The sequence below is a fragment of the Pelobates fuscus genome, chromosome 10, assembly GCF_036172605.1.
Source record: "Pelobates fuscus isolate aPelFus1 chromosome 10, aPelFus1.pri, whole genome shotgun sequence".
NCBI classification, from domain to species: domain Eukaryota; kingdom Metazoa; phylum Chordata; class Amphibia; order Anura; family Pelobatidae; genus Pelobates; species Pelobates fuscus.
In genome coordinates, this window is record NC_086326.1 from 151,051,937 (window position 1) to 151,077,999 (window position 26,063).

General features: G+C 45.6%; 1 protein-coding gene across 3 annotated transcripts; it reads left to right on the plus strand.

The window, feature by feature from the left end:
* Positions 1–280: 280 nt before the first annotated feature.
* LOC134575197 (gastrula zinc finger protein XlCGF57.1-like) lies at positions 281–24,699 on the plus strand. Of its 3 annotated transcripts, none has more exons than XM_063434440.1 (5): positions 281–337; positions 19,380–19,498; positions 22,596–22,757; positions 22,835–22,958; positions 23,074–24,699. In XM_063434440.1, the coding sequence occupies exons 2-5, from the start codon at positions 19,415–19,417 to the stop codon at positions 24,582–24,584; spliced, it is 1,881 nt and encodes a 626-aa protein (XP_063290510.1). In that variant the 5' UTR covers positions 281–337; positions 19,380–19,414; the 3' UTR covers positions 24,585–24,699. The 3 variants fall into 3 exon arrangements, with proteins under 3 accessions (XP_063290510.1, XP_063290511.1, XP_063290509.1); XM_063434441.1 differs by having other exon boundaries at positions 286–331; XM_063434439.1 differs by lacking the exon at positions 281–337 and having other exon boundaries at positions 19,290–19,498.
* Positions 24,700–26,063: the final 1,364 nt, after the last annotated feature.

The following is a 26,063-nucleotide window of genomic DNA, read 5'->3' on the forward strand; positions in this document are numbered from 1 at the left end:
AAATTAATTCCTATTATTCTATAATTACCCCCTCACCCCATGTGCTGCTATAAACACTGATTGCAGGAATTCAATAATCTGACACTGACCCCCCCCCCCCCCCCAGGGCCAGGACTCCCAATAATAAGGAGTCAAAGTGCACTGAATGTGCTGCTGGTGCTGTGTGACCCTCCCTGTCCCTCTCTCTGGATCCAGCCAGCTCAGAGCTCAGGAGGGAATCCCAGCACTTTATCAGCTATTTCCTGGATCATGTGACAGCTGCAGTCACATGACTTGTCATATCAGAGCTCCCCCCTCTCTTGTTGTGCTGGGAGGACACAGACTGCTGCAGGTCAGTGTGAGTAAAATACACATTATATCAGATAGAGAGCTCCCCCTGGGCCCCAGCAACAATCTCTGCATGTTCCCATTGATCCTGGAATTAGGGATTCCTGCTCTCTGTGTGTGGAGACACTGGGGGGAAGGGATTGGGCTCCAGCAATAATCTCTGCATGTTCCCATTGATCCTGGAATTAGGGATTCCTGCTCTCTGTGTGTGGAGACACTGGGGGGAAGGGATTGGGCTCCAGCAATAATCTCTGCATGTTCCCATTGATCCTGGAATTAGGGATTCCTGCTCTCTGTGTGTGGGGACACGGGGGAAGGGATTGGGCTCCAGCAATAATCTCTGCATGTTCCCATTGATCCTGGAATTAGGGATTCCTGCTCTCTGTGTGTGGAGACACTGGGGGGAAGGGATTGGGCTCCAGCAATAATCTCTGCATGTTCCCATTGATCCTGGAATTAGGGATTCCTGCTCTCTGTGTGTGGAGACACTGGGGGGAAGGGATTGGGCTCCAGCAATAATCTCTGCATGTTCCCATTGATCCTGGAATTAGGGATTCCTGCTCTCTGTGTGTGGAGACACTGGGGGGAAGGGATTGGGCTCCAGCAATAATCTCTGCATGTTCCCATTGATCCTGGAATTAGGGATTCCTGCTCTCTGTGTGAGGAGACACTGGGGGGAAGGGATTGGGCTCCAGCAATAATCTCTGCATGTTCCCATTGATCCTGGAATTAGGGATTCCTGCTCTCTGTGTGTGGAGACACTGGGGGGAAGGGATTGGGCTCCAGCAATAATCTCTGCATGTTCCCATTGATCCTGGAATTAGGGATTCCTGCTCTCTGTGTGTGGGGACACGGGGGAAGGGATTGGGCTCCAGCAATAATCTCTGCATGTTCCTATTGATCCTGGAATTAGGGATTCCTGCTCTCTGTGTGTGGAGACACTGGGGGGGAAGGGATTGGGCTCCAGCAATAATCTCTGCATGTTCCCATTGATCCTGGAATTAGGGATTCCTGCTCTCTGTGTGTGGAGACACTGGGGGGAAGGGATTGGGCTCCAGCAATAATCTCTGCATGTTCCCATTGATCCTGGAATTAGGGATTCCTGCTCTCTGTGTGTGGAGACACTGGGGGGAAGGGATTGGGCTCCAGCAATAATCTCTGTATGTTCCGATTGATCCTGGAATTAGGGATTCCTGCTCTCTGTGTGTGGAGACACTGGGGGGGAAGGGATTGGGCTCCAGCAATAATCTCTGCATGTTCCCATTGATCCTGGAATTAGGGATTCCTGCTCTCTGTGTGTGGAGACACTGGGGGGAAGGGATTGGGCTCCAGCAATAATCTCTGCATGTTCCCATTGATCCTGGAATTAGGGATTCCTGCTCTCTGTGTGTGGAGACACTGGGGGGAAGGGATTGGGCTCCAGCAATAATCTCTGCATGTTCCCATTGATCCTGGAATTAGGGATTCCTGCTCTCTGTGTGTGGGGACACTGGGGGGGAAGGGATTGGGCTCCAGCAATAATCTCTGCATGTTCCCATTGATCCTGGAATTAGGGATTCCTGCTCTCTGTGTGTGGGGACACTGGGGGGGAAGGGATTGGGCTCCAGCAATAATCTCTGCATGTTCCCATTGATCCTGGAATTAGGGATTCCTACTCTCTGTGTGTGGAGACACTGGGGGGAAGGGATTGGGCTCCAGCAATAATCTCTGCATGTTCCCATTGATCCTGGAATTAGGGATTCCTGCTCTCTGTGTGTGGAGACACTGGGGGGAAGGGATTGGGCTCCAGCAATAATCTCTGCATGTTCCCATTGATCCTGGAATTAGGGATTCCTGCTCTCTGTGTGTGGAGACACTGGGGGGAAGGAATTGGGCTCCAGCAATAATCTCTGCATGTTCCCATTGATCCTGGAATTAGGGATTCCTACTCTCTGTGTGTGGAGACACTGGGGGGAAGGGATTGGGCTCCAGCAATAATCTCTGCATGTTCCCATTGATCCTGGAATTAGGGATTCCTGCTCTCTGTGTGTGGGGACACTGGGGGGGAAGGGATTGGGCTCCAGCAATAATCTCTGCAAGTTCCCATTGATCCTGGAATTAGGGATTCCTGCTCTCTGTGTGTGGAGACACTGGGGGGAAGGGATTGGGCTCCAGCAATAATCTCTGCATGTTCCCATTGATCCTGGAATTAGGGATTCCTACTCTCTGTGTGTGGAGACACTGGGGGGAAGGGATTGGGCTCCAGCAATAATCTCTGCATGTTCCCATTGATCCTGGAATTAGGGATTCCAGCTCTCTGTGTGTGGAGACATTGGGGGGAAGGGATTGGGCTCCAGCAATAATCTCTGCATGTTCCCATTGATCCTGGAATTAGGGATTCCAGCTCTCTGTGTGTGGAGACACTGGGGGGAAGGGATTGGGCTCCAGCAATAATCTCTGCATGTTCCCATTGATCCTGGAATTAGGGATTCCAGCTCTCTGTGTGTGGAAACACTGGGGGGAAGGGATTGGGCTCCAGCAATAATCTCTGCATGTTCCCATTGATCCTGGAATTAGGGATTCCTGCTCTCTGTGTGTGGAGACACTGGGGGGAAGGGATTGGGCTCCAGCAATAATCTCTGCATGTTCCCATTGATTCTGGAATTAGGGATTCCTGCTCTCTGTGTGTGGAGACACTGGGGGGAAGGGATTGGGCTCCAGCAATAATCTCTGCATGTTCCCATTGATCCTGGAATTAGGGATTCCTGCTCTCTGTGTGTGGAGACACTGGGGGGAAGGGATTGGGCTCCAGCAATAATCTCTGCATGTTCCCATTGATCCTGGAATTAGGGATTCCTGCTCTCTGTGTGTGGAGACATTGGGGGGAAGGGATTGGGCTCCAGCAATAATCTCTGCATGTTCCCATTGATCCTGGAATTAGGGATTCCTGCTCTCTGTGTGTGGAGACACTGGGGGGAAGGGATTGGGCTCCAGCAATAATCTCTGCATGTTCCCATTGATCCTGGAATTAGGGATTCCTGCTCTCTGTGTGTGGAGACACTGGGGGGAAGGGATTGGGCTCCAGCAATAATCTCTGCATGTTCCCATTGATCCTGGAATTAGGGATTCCTGCTCTCTGTGTGTGGAGACACTGGGGGGAAGGGATTGGGCTCCAGCAACAATCTCTGCATGTTCCCATTGATCCTGGAATTAGGGATTCCTGCTCTCTGTGTGTGGAGACACTGGGGGGAAGGGATTGGGCTCCAGCAATAATCTCTGCATGTTCCCATTGATCCTGGAATTAGGGATTCCTGCTCTCTGTGTGTGGAGACACTGGGGGGAAGGGATTGGGCTCCAGCAATAATCTCTGCATGTTCCCATTGATCCTGGAATTAGGGATTCCTGCTCTCTGTGTGTGGAGACACTGGGGGGAAGGGATTGGGCTCCAGCAATAATCTCTGCATGTTCCCATTGATCCTGGAATTAGGGATTCCAGCTCTCTGTGTGTGGAGACACTGGGGGGAAGGGATTGGGCTCCAGCAATAATCTCTGCATGTTCCCATTGATCCTGGAATTAGGGATTCCTGCTCTCTGTGTGTGGAGACACTGGGGGGAAGGGATTGGGATCCAGCAATAATCTCTGCATGTTCCCATTGATCCTGGAATTAGGGATTCCTGCTCTCTGTGTGTGGAGACACTGGGGGTAAGGGATTGGGCTCCAGCAATAATCTCTGCATGTTCCCATTGATCCTGGAATTAGGGATTCCTGCTCTCTGTGTGTGGAGACACTGGGGGGAAGGGATTGGGCTCCAGCAATAATCTCTGCATGTTCCCATTGATCCTGGAATTAGGGATTCCAGCTCTCTGTGTGTGGAGACACCGGGGGGAAGGGATTGGGCTCCAGCAATAATCTCTGCATGTTCCCATTGATCCTGGAATTAGGGATTCCAGCTCTCTGTGTGTGGAGACACTGGGTGGAAGGGATTGGGATCCAGCAATAATCTCTGTATGTTCCCATTGATCCTGGAATTAGGGATTCCTGCTCTCTGTGTGTGGAGACACTGGGGGGAAGGGATTGGGCTCCAGCAATAATCTCTGCATGTTCCCATTGATCCTGGAATTAGGGATTCCTGCTCTCTGTGTGTGGAGACACCGGGGGGAAGGGATTGGGCTCCAGCAATAATCTCTGCATGTTCCCATTGATCCTGGAATTAGGGATTCCTGCTCTCTGTGTGTGGAGACACTGGGGGGAAGGGATTGGGCTCCAGCAATAATCTCTGCATGTTCCCATTGATCCTGGAATTAGGGATTCCTGCTCTCTGTGTGTGGAGACACTGGGGGGGAAGGGATTGGGCTCCAGCAATAATCTCTGCATGTTCCCATTGATCCTGGAATTAGGGATTCCTGCTCTCTGTGTGAGGAGACACTGGGGGGAAGGGATTGGGCTCCAGCAATAATCTCTGCATGTTCCCATTGATCCTGGAATTAGGGATTCCTGCTCTCTGTGTGTGGAGATACTGGGGGGAAGGGATTGGGCTCCAGCAATAATCTCTGCATGTTCCCATTGATCCTGGAATTAGGGATTCCTGCTCTCTGTGTTTGGAGACACTGGGGGGAAGGGATTGGACTCCAGCAATAATCTCTGCATGTTCCCATTGATCCTGGAATTAGGGATTCCTGCTCTCTGTGTATGGAGACACCAGGGGGAAGGGATTGGGCTCCAGCAATAATCTCTGCATGTTCCCATTGATCCTGGAATTAGGGATTCCTGCTCTCTGTGTGTGGAGACACTGGGGGGAAGGGATTGGGCTCCAGCAATAATCTCTGCATGTTCCCATTGATCCTGGAATTAGGGATTCCAGCTCTCTGTGTGTGGAGACACTGGGGGGAAGGGATTGGGCTCCAGAAATAATCTCTGCATGTTCCCATTGATCCTGGAATTAGGGATTCCTGCTCTCTGTGTGTGGAGACACTGGGGGGAAGGGATTGGGCTCCAGCAATAATCTCTGCATGTTCCCATTGATCCTGGAATTAGGGATTCCTGCTCTCTGTGTGTGGAGACACTGGGGGGAAGGGATTGGGCTCCAGCAATAATCTCTGCATGTTCCCATTGATCCTGGAATTAGGGATTCCTGCTCTCTGTGTGTGGAGACACCGGGGGGGGGAAGGGATTGGGCTCCAGCAATAATCTCTGCATGTTCCCATTGATCCTGGATTTAGGGATTCCTGCTCTCTGTGTGTGGAGACACTGGGGGGAAGGGATTGGGCCCCAGCAATAATCTCTGCATCTTCCCATTGATCCTGGAATTAGGGATTCCTGCTCTCTGTGTGTGGAGACACCGGGGGGGAAGGGATTGGGCTCCAGCAATAATCTCTGCATGTTCCCATTGATCCTGGATTTAGGGATTCCTGCTCTCTGTGTGTGGAGACACTGGGGGGAAGGGATTGGGCTCCAGCAATAATCTCTGCATGTTCCCATTGATCCTGGAATTAGGGATTACTGCTGTCTGTGTGTGGAGACACCGGGGGGAAGGGATTGGGCTCCAGCAATTATCTCTGCATGTTCCCATTGATCCTGGAATTAGGGATTCCTGCTCTCTGTGTGTGGAGACACCGGAGGGAAGGGATTGGGCTCCAGCAATAATCTCTGCATGTTCCCATTGATCCTGGAATTAGGGATTCCAGCTCTCTGTGTGTGGAGACACCAGGGGGCAAGGGATTGGGCTCCAGCAATAATCTCTGCATGTTCCGATTGATCCTAGAATTAGGGATTCCTGCTCTCTGTGTGTGGAGACACTGGGGGGGAGGGATTGGGCTCCAGCAATAATCTCTGCATGTTCCCATTGATCCTGGAATTAGGGATTCCTGCTCTCTGTGTGTGGAGACACTGGGGGGGGAAGGGATTGGGCTCCAGCAATAATCTCTGCATGTTCCCATTGATCCTGGAATTAGGGATTCCTGCTCTCTGTGTGTGGAGACACTGGGGGGAAGGGATTGGGCTCCAGCAATAATCTCTGCATGTTCCCATTGATCCTGGAATAAGGGATTCCTGCTCTCTGTGTGTGGAGACACTGGGGGGAAGGGATTGGGCTCCAGCAATAATCTCTGTATGTTCCCATTGATCCTGGAATTAGGGATTCCTGCTCTCTGTGTGTGGAGACACCGGGGGGGAAGGGATTGGGCTCCAGCAATAATCTCTGCATGTTCCCATTGATCCTGGAATTAGGGATTACTGCTGTCTGTGTGTGGAGACACCGGGGGTAAGGGATTGGGCTCCAGCAATAATCTCTGCATGTTCCCATTGATCCTGGAATTAGGGATTCCTGCTCTCTGTGTGTGGAGACACTGGGGGGAAGGGATTGGGCTCCAGCAATAATCTCTGCATGTTCCCATTGATCCTGGAATTAGGGATTCCAGCTCTCTGTGTGTGGAGACACCGGGGGGAAGGGATTGGGCTCCAGCAATAATCTCTGCATGTTCCCATTGATCCTGGAATTAGGGATTCCAGCTCTCTGTGTGTGGAGACACTGGGGGGAAGGGATTGGGCTCCAGCAATAATCTCGGTATGTTCCCATTGATCCTGGAATTAGGGATTCCTGCTCTCTGTGTGTGGAGACACTGGGGGGAAGGGATTGGGCTCCAGCAATAATCTCTGCATGTTCCCATTGATCCTGGAATTAGGGATTCCTGCTCTCTGTGTGTGGAGACATTGGGGGGAAGGGATTGGGCTCCAGCAATAATCTCTGCATGTTCCCATTGATCCTGGAATTAGGGATTCCTGCTCTCTGTGTGTGGAGACACCGGGGGGAAGGGATTGGGCTCCAGCAATAATCTCGGCATGTTCCCATTGATCCTGGAATTAGGGATTCCTGCTCTCTGTGTGTGGAGACACTGGGGGGAAGGGATTGGGCTCCAGCAATAATCTCTGCATGTTCCCATTGATCCTGGAATTAGGGATTCCTGCTCTCTGTGTGTGGAGACACTGGGGGGGAAGGGATTGGGCTCCAGCAATAATCTCTGCATGTTCCCATTGATCCTGGAATTAGGGATTCCTGCTCTCTGTGTGAGGAGACACTGGGGGGAAGGGATTGGGCTCCAGCAATAATCTCTGCATGTCCCCATTGATCCTGGAATTAGGGATTCCTGCTCTCTGTGTGTGGAGATACTGGGGGGAAGGGATTGGGCTCCAGCAATAATCTCTGCATGTTCCCATTGATCCTGGAATTAGGGATTCCTGCTCTCTGTGTTTGGAGACACTGGGGGGAAGGGATTGGACTCCAGCAATAATCTCTGCATGTTCCCATTGATCCTGGAATTAGGGATTCCTGCTCTCTGTGTATGGAGACACCAGGGGGAAGGGATTGGGCTCCAGCAATAATCTCTGCATGTTCCCATTGATCCTGGAATTAGGGATTCCTGCTCTCTGTGTGTGGAGACACTGGGGGGATTGGGCTCCAGCAATAATCTCTGCATGTTCCCATTGATCCTGGAATTAGGGATTCCAGCTCTCTGTGTGTGGAGACACTGGGGGGAAGGGATTGGGCTCCAGAAATAATCTCTGCATGTTCCCATTGATCCTGGAATTAGGGATTCCTGCTCTCTGTGTGTGGAGACACTGGGGGGAAGGGATTGGGCTCCAGCAATAATCTCTGCATGTTCCCATTGATCCTGGAATTAGGGATTCCTGCTCTCTGTGTGTGGAGACACTGGGGGGAAGGGATTGGGCTCCAGCAATAATCTCTGCATGTTCCCATTGATCCTGGAATTAGGGATTCCTGCTCTCTGTGTGTGGAGACACTGGGGGGAAGGGATTGGGCCCCAGCAATAATCTCTGCATCTTCCCATTGATCCTGGAATTAGGGATTCCTGCTCTCTGTGTGTGGAGACACCGGGGGGGAAGGGATTGGGCTCCAGCAATAATCTCTGCATGTTCCCATTGATCCTGGAATTAGGGATTCCTGCTCTCTGTGTGTGGAGACACCGGGGGGGGGGAAGGGATTGGGCTCCAGCAATAATCTCTGCATGTTCCCATTGATCCTGGATTTAGGGATTCCTGCTCTCTGTGTGTGGAGACACTGGGGGGAAGGGATTGGGCCCCAGCAATAATCTCTGCATCTTCCCATTGATCCTGGATTTAGGGATTCCTGCTCTCTGTGTGTGGAGACACTGGGGGGAAGGGATTGGGCTCCAGCAATAATCTCTGCATGTTCCCATTGATCCTGGAATTAGGGATTACTGCTGTCTGTGTGTGGAGACACCGGGGGGAAGGGATTGGGCTCCAGCAATTATCTCTGCATGTTCCCATTGATCCTGGAATTAGGGATTCCTGCTCTCTGTGTGTGGAGACACCGGTGGGAAGGGATTGGGCTCCAGCAATAATCTCTGCATGTTCCCATTGATCCTGGAATTAGGGATTCCAGCTCTCTGTGTGTGGAGACACCAGGGGGCAAGGGATTGGGCTCCAGCAATAATCTCTGCATGTTCCGATTGATCCTAGAATTAGGGATTCCTGCTCTCTGTGTGTGGAGACACTGGGGGGGAGGGATTGGGCTCCAGCAATAATCTCTGCATGTTCCCATTGATCCTGGAATTAGGGATTCCTGCTCTCTGTGTGTGGAGACACTGGGGGGGAAGGGATTGGGCTCCAGCAATAATCTCTGCATGTTCCCATTGATCCTGGAATTAGGGATTCCTGCTCTCTGTGTGTGGAGACACTGGGGGGAAGGGATTGGGCTCCAGCAATAATCTCTGCATGTTCCCATTGATCCTGGAATAAGGGATTCCTGCTCTCTGTGTGTGGAGACACTGGGGGGAAGGGATTGGGCTCCAGCAATAATCTCTGCATGTTCCCATTGATCCTGGATTTAGGGATTCTTGCTCTCTGTGTGTGGAGACACTGGGGGGAAGGGATTGGGCTCCAGCAATAATCTCTGCATGTTCCCATTGATCCTGGAATTAGGGATTACTGCTGTCTGTGTGTGGAGACACCGGGGGGAAGGGATTGGGCTCCAGCAATAATCTCTGCATGTTCCCATTGATCCTGGAATTAGGGATTCCAGCTCTCTGTGTGTGGAGACACCGGGGGGAAGGGATTGGGCTCCAGCAATAATCTCTGCATGTTCCCATTGATCCTGGAATTAGGGATTCCTGCTCTCTGTGTGTGGAGACACTGGGGGGGAAGGGATTGGGCTCCAGCAATAATCTCTGTATGTTCCCATTGATCCTGGAATTAGGGATTCCTGCTCTCTGTGTGTGGAGACACTGGGGGGGAAGGGATTGGGCTCCAGCAATAATCTCTGCATGTTCCCATTGATCCTGGAATTAGGGATTACTTCTGTCTGTGTGTGGAGACACCGGGGGGAAGGGATTGGGCTCCAGCAATAATCTCTGCATGTTCCCATTGATCCTGGAATTAGGGATTCTTGCTCTCTGTGTGTGGAGACACTGGGGGGAAGGGATTGGGCTCCAGCAATAATCTCTGCATGTTCCCATTGATCCTGGAATTAGGGATTACTGCTGTCTGTGTGTGGAGACACCGGGGGGAAGGGATTGGGCTCCAGCAATAATCTCTGCATGTTCCCATTGATCCTGGAATTAGGGATTCCAGCTCTCTGTGTGTGGAGACACCGGGGGGAAGGGATTGGGCTCCAGCAATAATCTCTGCATGTTCCCATTGATCCTGGAATTAGGAATTCCTTCTCTCTGTGTGTGGAGACACTGGGGGGAAGGGATTGGACTCCAGCAATAATCTCTGCATGTTCCCATTGATCCTGGAATTAGGGATTCCAGCTCTCTGTGTGTGGAGACACCGGGGGGAAGGGATTGGGCTCCAGCAATAATCTCTGCATGTTCCCATTGATCCTGGAATTAGGAATTCCTTCTCTCTGTGTGTAGGGTTGCCACCTTTCTTAGAAAAAAATGCCTGCCATGCTAATTTGCATAATTAATTATATATGCCTGACATCACAGGGTGTGACATCACAGTATGTAAATCAGAAGGAGTGACATAAGAGTAAACAAAAATAAATTTGGAAAGGGGAAAATGCTGTAAAACAGCTATTTTAAATTAGATTAACCCCATAAGGACACCGCTAGAAAGCCCATCTTACCCTTAAGGACACAAGCCTTTTTTGTGGTTAATGTTCAAACGCAATTTTCATCTCTATTATTTATTGCACCAACACATATTATATACTGTTTTTTTAGAGGACAAAAATGGCTTTATATTAATGTCACATATACATAGCTAAATACTCATTATAAAAAAAGATGGGAAAAGAAGAAAACAACATTTTTTTTCACAGTTTTGGCAATTATAACGTGTGCATAATATGTCCAGCTTAGGAAAAGTAATTCAAATGAAATTCATTCATGTGTCTTGATTTATAGAGTACGTCATATGTGTAGGATTTCAGGTTATTTTGAAAGTTACAGGTCACAAAATACAAGGAGTAAAAAAAAAAACTTCAATGTGAAACAATTTTAGAATTTGGTATGTTTGTCTTGTTGGTTTAGTAGCCATCACAGAAAACAACATTGCCAGACAAAAGTATATATTTATATAAAGTAAACATACTATTTAACAAAAGAAACACAAGAGTTAACCATTTAGAAGATAAACTCTCATTAAAGCGTTTAAAATATTTCATTTAAGATACTTAGTCGCGAATATAGTAAATCCAATTAATTTCTATAATAGGAAAAAGTCCTACAGAAAATATTGAATATAGTAGATGAGCAATCTAAGTGTAAATAATATAATAAAATGAAAACTTGAAATAATAATTCAATAAATGTCCAATACTTTTCACTGGAACTCAGTGATGACTTGGTAATTGCACCATGCGTTGCAATGTGTAGAGAAAATGTTAACTAAAAAGATAAAGGTTACATTTGTTGCATAACCAATTGGCCAGGAGGGGAGAGATCAAAAAAATAACAGATATAGTAACAGAGCGAGGAGAAAGCCCTGCAGGGTAAATGTAAATATAGATGCTTGCTTCCCTAATCTACTGTGCCTTCGAGGGCACCCCTTACAAAATGCTAGTCCCCCCCCCCCCCCACCTCCTCTCTGATATACAGCCAAGTATCCTATAGAGAACAGAGAGGCTGTAAAAAGTTCTCGTAGATATGGTCGGCTATAATGGATAGTAACCAGGTGAAATTAATAAAGCAAATAAATAAACAAAAATATAAAATAAATATAAAAATAAATAAAGTATGTGTGGTATTTTTGTTTGGTATTTATGCATGTCGTTACACCATACTATGTAATATCCTGGATCTCAAACACACAATCTGACCTACATTGAGTTCCAGGATATTACACATATTGTGTGGGTGTCAGGGAGCCGCATTAAATATGCGGGAGTCTCCCGGACCTACCAGGAGACTTGCGATGTCTGGGATTGGGCTGAAGTTGGTGGCAGCATGTTCTCTGTGTCTATTAATGCAGGGTATAAGTGTGAGCCCCTCCCCCGCCATCCTTCATGGGAGCTGGAACATGCTGGGAAATGTAACTCTAATCACGGTCTGCCATGGTATCACTGTCACGGATACCCCTTTTCCAAGTGAAACCGCATATAATTCCCACAGGCAAAATATCACTGGCATAGAATAAACCCACATACATGAGCCAAGGCTTAATGCTGGGTAAAGACTGACCTTAATGGAAGTACAGGCATCACATTTATACAGTCCATAACCTCCTCCTCTGTAACTGGGAGATAATTGAGTCAGTAAATATACTAAACTCAATTATCTCCAAGTACAGAAAAATACACAATTTTGAAACACCCCAGAAGTACCCCCAAAATACAGGGAAACCCAACAAGAGTGGATAGCTTGGATCTGGGTGAACAATATATCCAAAAATCACCCAGATCTGTTTCGATAGTTTTGAATCGCCATCGCAGGGAAGTTCTAACTGGTCTGCCACGAGGAGTAAGCCCAAAATAGTTCCATGGAAATGGTGGCAAGAGTCGGTCTCCGTTCGTGGGGTTTTATACGAAAACCACATATGATAGAGGAAAACTGGTTCGTGTAGAATGCTCCCCATGTTCGTTAGTCTGAAACTCCCGAACGCCGTTCGCATAGGTGAACTGGAACGAGCCGGGTCCATGAGTCCATGGTTACCGGTGTTCGTGGGGTGCCTGGCCAAAACTAGTTCCAGGCTCTCGATGACCAAGTCCCGCTACCAGCATTTGGGAGACAAGATGGCCGCCATCCATTGTTTAAGCCACGTGCATTCGAATGTACGAAATGGTGGCCACACAGTGGAGCATTCTATTAATAATTTACTTTGCGGTTTTCATACAGTTACATAACGTTTCATGTTCTAATTAGTTCCCGGGGTGGTCTCTGTTCCGGAACCGAACAAAATAAACAAAATCGTTATAGATACTGTGGCGAATGTAACCTCGCCACTTGTACTTGCAGAGGCCTGCTTGCCAGCCTCTTGCCCTGTGACTATGACCCCTGGAATGTATTGCCCTTTAAAAGCATTATTTGGGCATATTTGATTTTAAAATACTGTTTCTGCCCCTTTAAATTATATTGGAGCAGTTCTACAACTTTGAAGTGGAAGAACACCGCTGAACTTTACCTTCTCCAGACTTCGACGCTTCAACTGGAGTCGAACAGTGTTCGACAAGTCGAACAGCACTTTGACATTGATATTTTCACGAACAGTTTCCGTTCGTCTATTTGAACAGAACTTAACATTGGAAATAGACCGGCCGCACAGCCAAATTCTCTGGAACTGTTTTGGGCATGAAATCATGTGTGTGGTCGGTCAAAAGAGATTTCCACAAAACTTTTGAACCCCTGCTCTGATCTGGCTGATTTTTGGATATGTTGCTCACCCAGATCAGGGCTATCCAGGGATTTATGGGGATATATTTTGTTTTGGGGTGTTTTCTAGACTTTGGGGAAAATTTGTGTTTTTCTGCCTGTGGATAATTAGGTTATTGTATTAGCTATTTTAATTATATACCAGGCAGAGGGGAGGGCTTGTGTTCTGTATGTGGGAGTGTGGGACATTGTTTTATTGTTTTGATTGGTTTTTGTCCCTTGTGTGCCTGTGTACCATCAGGTCCAGGGGGTGTACCTATGGCCTGAGGAATTGTATAAAATGAGAATGCTTGCTTACATTAAACAGACCTGCTTGACCCCTTCATGAAGTCTTGGCTCATGTTTGGGGGATGGAATAACTACACTCTTGGGGATTGCTATAATCACAATACTCCCCTGAGTATAAGCTCTTGTAAGAGCTTGTTCCTGCTACGCTCTCTGGAGTAGGAGAGGTCTACCCACTGGAAGCTGGATCCTGGTCTTGGGTCTAGGGTGGGTGGAGGACGGTGAGACCCCGGCCCAGCTGCATCGCTGGAAGGGGGGATCTGCAGTGCTTATGGTGTCGGGTGGAGTGCTTGGAGTCCTTGGCAAGCACTAGGAGCATCGATTGGTGGAGGTACTCGGTCGGAGTGCCAGCGGTCCGTCACAGATACGAACAAAATAAACTAAAAGGAGCCGAAAGTGAGGGGGATATTCCTTCACACTAATGCTCTCAGCTTATGAATACCATACAGATATAGGTAGATTTAAAGCTGCTAATGCTGAATAGGAAGCTAATAATAGACTGGGGTGGGGCACGCACCCTCAGACCACTTGATTGGGAAAACCACTCAAAAATGGTTTTACAAGAGATGGCGTCTTCTGTCTACTAACACCATACCACTACAATGGCACATTGTATTATTTATTCTTAGACTGCCCTTTAACAGTACTTGATAGTAAGTGTAACCGGACAATTGCTGGATGCTCCATGAGTGACTCACAATTGTGGCATGCCTTGTTTCCTGTGGCGGTATACCCTCTCGGAGATGGGTTACTACGCCTAGGTCACCTCTTCCAGTTGTGATCAGCTCCAGAATGATTATAATCACTTGCAGAAGGGTAACCGTGATACCACCCACACACTAGTCGAGACTTAGTGAAGGGTGAAGAAGAACTGTTTTATTCCAGCCAAATAGCCCACTTATATACAAAATATGAGTACAGTAAACATGCCTTAAACAAACCCATACACACACCCACAAATAGACTTGTATCCCTCGAAAGGTCTCTTTGGAGCGCCCCCGTGTCCAAAAAGCGCCCGGATCGGATCTGGCTAGCACGAAATATATGGAGGGTCCGAGTTCAGCGGTACGCGACTAGCCCCCGATCCAGAGTTACAATGTTCAGAGTGGGTCTTCTTGGTCAATACTTAACCATGGCGCGTTCGACTAATATGCGGTGCTCCCCCACGAGCTCCATGTCTTTGGATGCCTCTCAGCCTCCAGCATAGTCTGTCCAAATGGCACCCAGATCCGTGGGCCAGGGCCGAAAAGCGCTGTAGTTGAAGTTTTACTGGCTCGGGGAGTTCGCTTGAGCCACATAAGAGTTCCAGACGATTTGGCAATGGCGCCCGGTCACACCACTTTTCCCGGATTGGTTCAAAACTAACAGGGGACACGCCTTTCTTCAGAGATCTGTCACAGTTCCATCTGGTCCTCTCTGTTTTTCTTAGTGGAACACTATAGGGTCAGGAACACAATGTGTATTCCTGACCCTATAGTATTAAAGCAATATTTAGACCCCCCCGCCCCTCTTTGCCCCCCTTAAATAGGAACTCACTTTATTTTGAGTGCTGCGCGGGTCCACTGCCACTGGCCTTGCCTCCTATCTGCCTTTTTTGGCTGACATTATCAGAATTAATGAAAGCATTGGATTGGCTTAGAATTAGATTGTCAAATCTGATTATCTCAGCCAAGGAGGCGGGGTGGGGCCAAACTCCCCACTGGCAAATCAGCATCTCCTCATAGAGATGCATTTGATCAATACATTTCTACGGGGAAAGTTCAGCGTCTTCATGCTGAATGTCAGTGCTGCATGTTGTGCATCACTGACCCAGGAAGCACCACTAGTGGCCGTCTAAGTGACTGCCACTGGAGGTGTCCCTGGTTAGCAATGTAAACATTGCGTTTTCTTTGGCAGTTTCTATAAAAATAACAGGGGCATTATACTAAGATCAATGGTCTGGATGCCTTTAAAGGGGCGTTGCTCCCGGTCTGGGGGCACTGCCTGAAAGCCCAGACAGTCCCCCCTCAGCAAATTATCCCCCTGCTGGCCATGTACTTACTCTGAAAGAGCGGTAACATGGCCGCAATAGGCACCCATGCATCTGCCTGCAGGGGGACTGCCTAAACTGACAGGAAGACTCCCTGCTGCTGTAAAAATATAAATAAATATGTTATTAAATCAAAATATAATTATATGTAAGGCTGGGCCTGTAGTTGTGGGAGGGGCTTGGTTTCCCGTTTCAGTCTGACGAGTTGCATACCGTGACTTCTGGTTAGTGCAAATCGCCATTTACTTACCTTCAACTTGTGGGACCGCTTACCTGGTCCTGCAGCCCCTGGTCCGTTTCGCTGTTTTCCAACTCTCCAAAGACTTGACTGGACTCCCGGATCTGCTCAAGTCGCTTAGTTGACTGAATCGTCAAAACCGTAAGTCGAGCCGTCTGCTTTTATGTATTTTTTGCAGCTAACGAACGATTAGGCTATAGTACTGTCTTACAGCTATTTCCAGCCTGTTTGTATCCCACTTAGGCACTCGAACACACTTGTTCAGCTCAAACATACGAACAGCAAGTTGTTACTGTTATTTCGTGCAGTTTTTCGTTAATCTCGGAACGTTTGGTTATATACGAAAGTTAGTCCATCACAAGGGCCTTTCGTATATTTATAACTGAACGCATTATTTTAACAATAGGTTTCACATAATTTCATATGAATTTTTTACTTCACTGCTTCAGTTAAATACTGTATGTTTTAAATGTTGGCCTCTAGTGGTCAGTTTTGAAATTGCACAGGAGTATATTTGAAGTTTGTCTGTTATTTGAAATGATTTATTCAGGTCCAAGTTGTTATATTTTTCTTATAGGGGTGGGGCACCCTCAGGGCACTATAGTGGTCCTTTAACAGCACTACAGTTTTATCTTAAGTCTGTTTTTCTACCCTCGAAGAGGTCCTGGGCAGGGCCCCACACATACTCCCCACATAATTCATTATTTCTTTAGGTTCATTAACTAAGACTGCTGCCTTCATTTGTATCCGTTTCTTCTTCCATATGAGTCATGGGTTAGAGGATATTCATATCACATACCTTTAGGTGCTAGGTATCTACGATTTACTGCACAACCTCCTACTTATGGTTGAACGTTACTTCGCTACGTATCCTGTTAGGCAGACCAGGATATCTACATTTACATAACATACCACAATTCCTACAATATCTTGTTACCACTGTAGGTCTGCGCCAACCAACTTTCTGTGTCATACCCCATTTCTGACTACTCTTTTTCAGATATGTCAAATTCTGCATGCTTATTCGATACCTTAACCTGCCTCCCTTAGTTAGTTTCATTACTGGCTAACAGGGCACCTGAAGCCCGATAGTTTACACTTTCTCAGGCCTCTGTGCCTTACGTTAGTGGTCCCGCGAGGCCTGTACCCATCCTCATACTCGGAGGTATTACGCCCTTCGGCCCAACTCATAGTTAGTCGCCTAACATGATGCCATAGAGAGGGCCTTACCTGTCATTCCCATTCTATCTTATGCTTGAAAAGTCACGAGAGGCCATCACCCCGCCACAACGTTTGTCCACGAAATCCCCTAGCGCCAACGCATAGAGCCTCTCAAGCCCCTTAGAATCTAGCAGGGCCTCGCCCGTCACCAACCTTGTTTAATGGTTTCGCCATTGGAAATGGCTAGTAAGCCAGTATTTTGTAAGGGTGTACACAACTAGTTCATGCTGTTTCACTTATCTCAATGACAGGAAGGTGGAAAGTCCTGTCCCTGCCGAGCACTCCTGGGTGTCAAAGAACGTCACACAAGGGACATGGCTAGTCCTACTTCTATTCGCTCTTGGACTATACCTCGCATCATAGCAGAACTTTTGAATGGCACATAAGGTACCAGCAACAGCTATATAAACCAATTTATTAAATTACCTACATATATATTCGTATATATAGGTACTGCTAAACAGGCTTTTAGAAGGGAGGCAACTGCTTAGTATTAGAACTGTGTCTAGTATTGGAAACCTAACCTGTTATTTAATTATATTGAGCAGATTTAATTAACTTGGACGTAAATCTGTGAAGCCGGTAAATTAAATGTGTTTAAAGTTATGTGGTTGGTACTATTCGGTAATGGTAAGTTCCTTCTGTTACAAAAATACTGTATTAGAATATCACTTGATGAACTATATTAGGTACACACAGTAGTTTTGGTTATCAGTAACATATATAGGCCTATCATTGCAAATACCAGTCAGGTAGAGGCCATTAGTTGGTTAGATACAGTATGATTCTCTTTCATTCACCTTAGCTCCCCTCAATACCAGATGTTGCTACAGATTGGATCAGTTTTATGCCTGGCACGCAAACTGTAGATAATCACGATATACATCATACATATCTTATTATGTAGGTATCTAGTGGGTGGGGGTGTGTGTATGCAAATATTTGTATTTTCATGTGCTCGCGTGTATTCACTCACGCTCTGGCTCCTTATTTCAAATGATTGTACTCACTGGTATATTGGTAATATGCGATTAAGTTATCCTCGGTTCCTATGTCATAACTCTAGGGTCTTTTAATCATTTTGGCTCACCTATGGCATTTCTCGCGTATATCCAGCCTCGAGCAGATCTTGTCATATGCATTTCGTGAGAATACTGACTTGGTCAGCTGCAAATTACTACTTCATCGATATATGACCATATCCCTGGCATTGACTGATGACTTATCTTCTCCATTACAGGCTTCCCACTGAGGGTCTACAGTTTAACCGGTTATGGCTAGAATTTTATGTTGTAATCAAGCTTCTTGAGTACAGCAGTCGATTTTACTTCTTTTGCCACCTGTTACTTAAATATTTTAACACTACTAAATGATATTTTACAATTCTGTCAGTAGTAATTCTGGATAGCGACCTAACCTTTGTTCAAGGTTCCCCTGATCTGCTCCTACTAGCCTTACACGACAATACTCTAGCAACAAGTAAATTCAGACTTTATCTCAGGATTTTACTGTATGGTCAGATAAGGTCTTAATTCAGTTAATTAAGCAGTTCACTCCTTCCACATCAGTGCTGACAACCATACCTCCAGGAATATTCTGTACATATTAATGGGGCTATGAGACGATAGAGGCTTCCGCTTACTCCAGATATATACAGCAACCTGTTCTTAAATACTCTAAGTCTTCCGTAACATGTATATGTGATATATATTATAATATGCTTGGTTTGTAGGCTGTATAATTTTGTATGGTATACTCTTTTTGCCCTCTTTTTATTACAGGCCCACCGCATCGTTGGTTCAGGCACACCACAACCGACTTTTTCATATTACTATAGGTCTCATATCTTACATACCTACTTCTAAAATGTTATCATTATGGCTTTTTGCCCCGACCACAAATATTGTGTGTGTGTATATACCTATAATTATAATTATTATTATTATTATTAGAAAATATAAATAGTAAATAAAAATTTAAGAATAATTTTCCATTAAAAAAAAAATATATATATATATATATTATATATATATATATATATAGCGAAGAAAGTGCTGAGAACAGACAACAGCTCAATTAGCCTGCCCTACGGTGGGTCCCCGCTCAGTTCTCAAGCTGGTTTTAGCTCATCTTGTGCCATTACAGAGAGAACCAGGCCAGCTCTCTCTGCACGAGAAATACAGCAACCCCAGACGATCGTTTCAACCTTGTTAGGCATCATCAGTGAGGTATAACCAATATCCCTCTAGGCACCTTGAACAAGATATCCACGTCTGGATTACCCTTTAAACTTAAGGAAAGCAAAAAACAAGTCGCAAGAGAGTGCTGAGAAAAAAAAAGTAAAAAATGAGCAGAGCCAATAGCCAACTTTTAGTTAGATAGCTGGTTGTGCTAAAAACTTGAAAGTGACAAGTGTCTCTAAAACATTATCTGAATATCTAATTGCAGAATTCTAGTAAATCTAGAGTCCATTTTAACAAACCATGAAGATGAAGAAGGACAGGAATCAGGTGGCTGAGAAGATTTTGGATCTAACCATGGAGATCATCTGCCTGCTGACTGGAGAGGTGAGGGATTCTGGGTAATGTCATTATGGGATCATCTACCTGCTGGCTGGAGAGGTGAGGGATTCTGGGTAATGTCATTATGGAGATCATCTACCTGCTGGCTGGAGAGGTGAGGGATTCTGGGTAATGTCAGTATGGAGATCATCTACCTGCTGGCTGGAGAGGTGAGGGATTCTGGGTAAAGTCAGTATGGAGATCATCTACCTGCTGACTGGAGAGGTGAGGGATTCTGGGTAATGTCATTATGGAGATCCTCTACCTGCTGGCTGGAGAGGTGAGGGATTCTGGGTAATGTCAGTATGGAGATCATCTACCTGCTGGCTGGAGAGGTGAGGGATTCTGGGTAATGTCAGTATGGAGATCATCTACCTGCTGACTGGAGAGGTGAGGGATTCTGGGTAATGTCATTATGGAGATCATCTACCTGCTGGCTGGAGAGGTGAGGGATTCTGGGTAATGTCAGTATGGAGATCATCTACCTGCTGGCTGGAGAGGTGAGGGATTCTGGGTAATGTCAGTATGGAGATCATCTACCTGCTGACTGGAGAGGTGAGGGATTCTGGGTAATGTCATTATGGAGATCATCTACCTGCTGACTGGAGAGGTGAGGGATTCTGGGTAATGTCACCATGGAGATCATCTACCTGCTGACTGGAGAGGTGAGGGATTCTGGGTAATGTCACCATGGAGATCATCTACCTGCTGACTGGAGAGGTGAGGGATTCTGGGTAATGTCATTATGGAGATCATCTACCTGCTGGCTGGAGAGGTGAGGGATTCTGGGTAATGTCAGTATGGAGATCATCTACCTGCTGACTGGAGAGGTGAGGGATTCTGGGTAATGTCAGTATGGAGATCATCTACCTGCTGACTGGAGAGGTGAGGGATTCTGGGTAATGTCAGTATGGAGATCATCTACCTGCTGACTGGAGAGGTGAGGGATTCTGGGTAATGTCACCATGGAGATCATCTACCTGCTGACTGGAGAGGTGAGGGATTCTGGGTAATGTCACCATGGAGATCATCTACCTGCTGACTGGAGAGGTGAGGGATTCTGGGTAATGTCACCATGGAGATCATCTACCTGCTGACTGGAGAGGTGAGGGATTCTGGGTAATGTCACCATGGAGATCATCTACCTGCTGACTGGAGAGGTGAGGGATTCTGGGTAATGTCATTATGGAGATCATCTACCTGCTGACTGGAGAGGTGAGGGATTCTGGGTAATGTCAGTATGGAGATCATCTACCTGCTGACTGGAGAGGTGAGGGATTCTGGGTAATGTCAGTATGGAGATCATCTACCTGCTGGCTGGAGAGGTGAGGGATTCTGGGTAATGTCAGTATGGAGATCATCTACCTGCTGACTGGAGAGGTGAGGGATTCTGGGTAATGTCAGTATGGAGATCATCTACCTGCTGACTGGAGAGGTGAGGGATTCTGGGTAATGTCATTATGGAGATCATCTACCTGCTGACTGGAGAGGTGAGGGATTCTGGGTAATGTCAGTATGGAGATCATCTACCTGCTGACTGGAGAGGTGAGGGATTCTGGGTAATGTCATTATGGGGATCATCTACCTGCTGACTGGAGAGGTGAGGGATTCTGGGTAATGTCATTATGGAGATCATCTACCTGCTGACTGGAGAGGTGAGGGATTCTGGGTAATGTCAGTATGGAGATCATCTACCTGCTGACTGGAGAGGTGAGGGATTCTGGGTAATGTCACCATGGAGATCATCTACCTGCTGGCTGGAGAGGTGAGGGATTCTGGGTAATGTCAATATGGAGATCATCTACCTGCTGACTGGAGAGGTGAGGGATTCTGGGTAATGTCAATATGGAGATCATCTACCTGCTGACTGGAGAGGTGAGGGATTCTGGGTAATGTCACCATGGGGATCATCTACCTGCTGACTGGAGAGGTGAGGGATTCTGGGTAATGTCAGTATGGAGATCATCTACCTGCTGACTGGAGAGGTGAGGGATTCTGGGTAATGTCAATATGGAGATCATCTACCTGCTGACTGGAGAGGTGAGGGATTCTGGGTAATGTCAGTATGGAGATCATCTACCTGCTGACTGGAGAGGTGAGGGATTCTGGGTAATGTCAGTATGGAGATCATCTACCTGCTGGCTGGAGAGGTGAGGGATTCTGGGTAATGTCAATATGGAGATCATCTACCTGCTGACTGGAGAGGTGAGGGATTCTGGGTAATGTCAGTATGGAGATCATCTACCTGCTGGCTGGAGAGGTGAGGGATTCTGGGTAATGTCAATATGGAGATCATCTACCTGCTGACTGGAGAGGTGAGGGATTCTGGGTAATGTCATTATGGAGATCATCTACCTGCTGACTGGAGAGGTGAGGGATTCTGGGTAATGTCAGTATGGAGATCATCTACCTGCTGACTGGAGAGGTGAGGGATTCTGGGTAATGTCAATATGGAGATCATCTACCTGCTGACTGGAGAGGTGAGGGATTCTGGGTAATGTCATTATGGAGATCATCTACCTGCTGACTGGAGAGGTGAGGGATTCTGGGTAATGTCATTATGGAGATCATCTACCTGCTGACTGGAGAGGTGAGGGATTCTGGGTAATTTCAGTATGGAGATCATCTACCTGCTGACTGGAGAGGTGAGGGATTCTGGGTAATGTCAATATGGAGATCATCTACCTGCTGACTGGAGAGGTGAGGGATTCTGGGTAATGTCAGTATGGAGATCATCTACCTGCTGGCTGGAGAGGTGAGGGATTCTGGGTAATGTCAATATGGAGATCATCTACCTGCTGACTGGAGAGGTGAGGGATTCTGGGTAATGTCAGCCTGGAGGTTATCTGGTCACTCTGGGAATAATACTGGTGACATAAATAATATACACTATGAAAGGGAACTGGGCTTTGGGTTTGGTATGGATACATTTGAGAAAGGAAGATGTGAATCAACTTGCCAACAGTAAAAATGTAATTTAAAATTTCTGGGTATATGAAATCTTATTTTGTACATACGAGAACATAGAAACATGAAAGTGGGAAAGAATTTGGAAAATGTCAATTCTTTTGTCGTTTGTATTAATCTCACATTCAATATTTAGGATCACATAGTTGTGAAGAGTTCTGATGGGAAAGACCTACACCGCTTTAATACCCAGGGCCCTAGCATGCTTCCCCTGACATGCTCAAAGATGTGTGGGAGACTCAATGACAAGAATATCCTGGAACTGACCAATAAGATCATTTTGCTGCTAACTGGAGAGGTGAGGCTGCTGGGAAATGGGTCATTATACAGTAAAATGACGTGTCCGGATGCTGACTGTATTACTGTGTGTGTCAGGTTCCTATAAGGTGTGAGGATGTTGCTGTCTATTTCTCCATGGAGGAGTGGGAGTATTTAGAAGGATACAATGATCGCTGCAAGGATATTACAATAGAGAATCGACAGCCTCACGAATCACTGGGTAAGAGGATGTGTAATCACTTTGGGACTGGTACATGAAGAAAAAAATCAACACATTTGTTGTATTTGTTTTTGAAGTAATTTATGAGCTATTAATGTGCTTTTTCTTCCGTTAGAAAAATGTGAATTTGGTGGGTTGCAAACTGTTTCTAAACCCGATGATGAAATGGAGGAAACTCCCCTAAATTCAACACCTAAATTCAACACCGCAAGGAAAAGTCAGACTACATCTGTAACGTACGTGTTACAAAACTCTCAGCCCTGTGGCAAAGGTTATCCAACAGGAAATAACATGTATATATCCACAGATCATCCACAGACAGACTATCCTTCTCATAGTAAGGAGGAATCAGGGTCCTGTGAAGAAGAACATCTCACAGACATTTATACACCCATAGAATATCCAAATAATCATATAAAGGAGGAACCAGACTCACACGAGGAAGGAAATCTCCCATTGAAAATAACCCCTAGGATATCCTTCATACGTTCTAGCAAACCTGATAAATGTATTAACGATGAATCTGATAAATCTCCCAAGAGCAAATCTAACACAGATCCAATATTTGACTGCACTTACTGTCCACAAAGTTTTAATAATAACACAGAGCTTGTAAAACATCAATCAGTTGACAAAGAAAACAAGATGGCTGCTTCTGATACTGGAAAACCACCATTCTCAGGCTCTGAATGTGGAAATAAATGTATCACAAAGGCTAGTATAATTAATCCTAAAAAGAGTCACACAGGGGAAAAACCATTTCAGTGCATTGAATGTGGCAAAAGGTTTACCCGGAGGACACATCTTGCGTCACATGTAATGAGTCACACAGGAGAAAAACCATTCAAATGCACTGATTGTGGGAAATGTTTTATTCTAAAAGGTACTCTTACAAGACATCAGATGATTCACATAGGAGAAAAACCATTTAAATGCACTGATTGTGGGAAATGTTTTATTTTAAAAGCTACTCTTACAAGACATCAGATGATTCACGCAGGAGAGAAACCATTTAAATGCCCAGAATGTGGAAAATGTTTTACCCATAAGTATGATCTAATCAGGCATAACAAGATTCACACAGGAGAAAAACCATTTAACTGCACGGAATGTGGAAAATGTTTTACCCAGGCCTCAAATCTTGCATCACATGTAATGACTCACACTGCAGAAAAAACGTTTGAATGCTCTGAATGTGGGAAAAGGTTTAATCTAAAATCTACTCTTAATAAGCATCAGATGATTCACACAGATGAAAAACAATTTAAATGCTCCGAATGTGGAAAATGTTTTGTTCTAAAATCTACTCTTACTAGACATCAGATGATTCACGCAGGAGAGAAACCATTTAAATGCATTGATTGCGGGAAATGTTTTAGCCAGTCCTCAAGACTTAAGTCACATAAAAAGATTCATACAGGAGAAAAAATATTTAAATGCCCCGAATGTGGGAAACATTTTAGCCAAAAGTATGATCTTATGAGACATCACAAGAGTCATACTAGAGAAGAACCATTTACCTGCACTGACTGTGGGAAATGTTTTACCCATGCTGCTAATCTTGCTTCACATTTGAGAAAAAAACATTTTGTTCTTCCGAGTGGGCGAAGTGTTACCAGTAGCTGAAGCCTTTTTATATATAAAATGAGTCATACATTAGAGAGAAAATGTTAGTGATCGTTCAAGGGTCAAAATACATTGTATATAAGAAATAAGAACCAAGTCTTAAGCTGAATTTTAAAAATAATTTTCACGTATTGCTAAAAAATTAAATAAGTGTAAACCATGAGCTTCAGAGCACAATATGGAATTATTGCTGAATTGATTGTTTTCTACATATGGGTGCTGTTGCACCTGGAATAAATTATTAGCTTATATGATAGTATCTCCGATAGCATTTGTGTTATAATATTAATATAGTACAACCTGGAAAAAATAGATCTGGGTTAAATGACTCCTACTGAGGATATATAATGAATCTACAATAATGATAAAAACATATCATAGTGTAACACGGTTAAAAGATAATTAAAAATTGTGATGTGGTAGCAAACTCACAAACATATGTGGAAAACTGACTTCTCTCCCCACTCGGGGTAAATTGATGTCTGAAATTGATAGTAGATCCCGATATCATAGAATCTTCAATATAATAGAGGAAAAGAACCATATATGGTGAAGTATGTATAAAAAATAGAAAATCATTTTATTTGATTGCACTTACAAACTGGCAGAAGATGCAGGCATATCTCCACTGCAAGTGGAATTCAGGTACAACAAGATACAACCCAATCTTAGCCGTAGAAAATAAAAACAATAAAATACATAGAGGAATAAATAAAATAAATCTTTGAAAGATTTTAAGTGTTCTGTCCCTTTAAGAGGCAGTCTTTCGGGGATGCACATAACCTTTGAGGACAGCCCAATGCCATCCGTTACACCGACCATTAGCCCTGATTCCCTGGAATTGTTTTGGGCATAGGACCATGTGCACGGTCTGTCACAAATAAGACTTCCAGGAAATTCCTGAACCCCTGAACTGATCTGGGTGATTTAACATTTGTGGAGTTTTATGTATCTTTAGGGTACTTTTGGGGTGTTTAACCCCTTAAGGACACATGACATGTGTGACATGTCATGATTCCCTTTTATTCCAGACGTTTGGTCCTTAAGGGGTTAAAAAAAAAAAAAGTGTTTTTTCTGTGCTTGGAGATAATTGGATTAGAATTAGTGCAGTTACTGATCCAATAATCTCCCAAGCAGAGGGGAGGGATTGTGTGCTGTGTATGGGAGTGCCTTACATTGTAAATGTGTTATTATTGTACAGCGCTACGGAATCTGATGGCGCTATTTAAATAATAAAGCAGTCTTTAGCCAACGCTATGATCCTTCACTAACTCTACTCTGTTTATTATTTTTAACACTTGGGCTGTCTTGACGCTATCCATGCGTCTTATCTCTTTAGTCTGGAGGGATTTTGCTAGGCTGCCTCGAAGCAGCAGTTAGTAGTGGCTTTTTCTAGATAGTAAGTGTGGCAAACCTAGCCACTTCTGGACTTTACATGTCAAAAGGTTGTCTGTATTTTATGCTGTATTCTGTATGTAT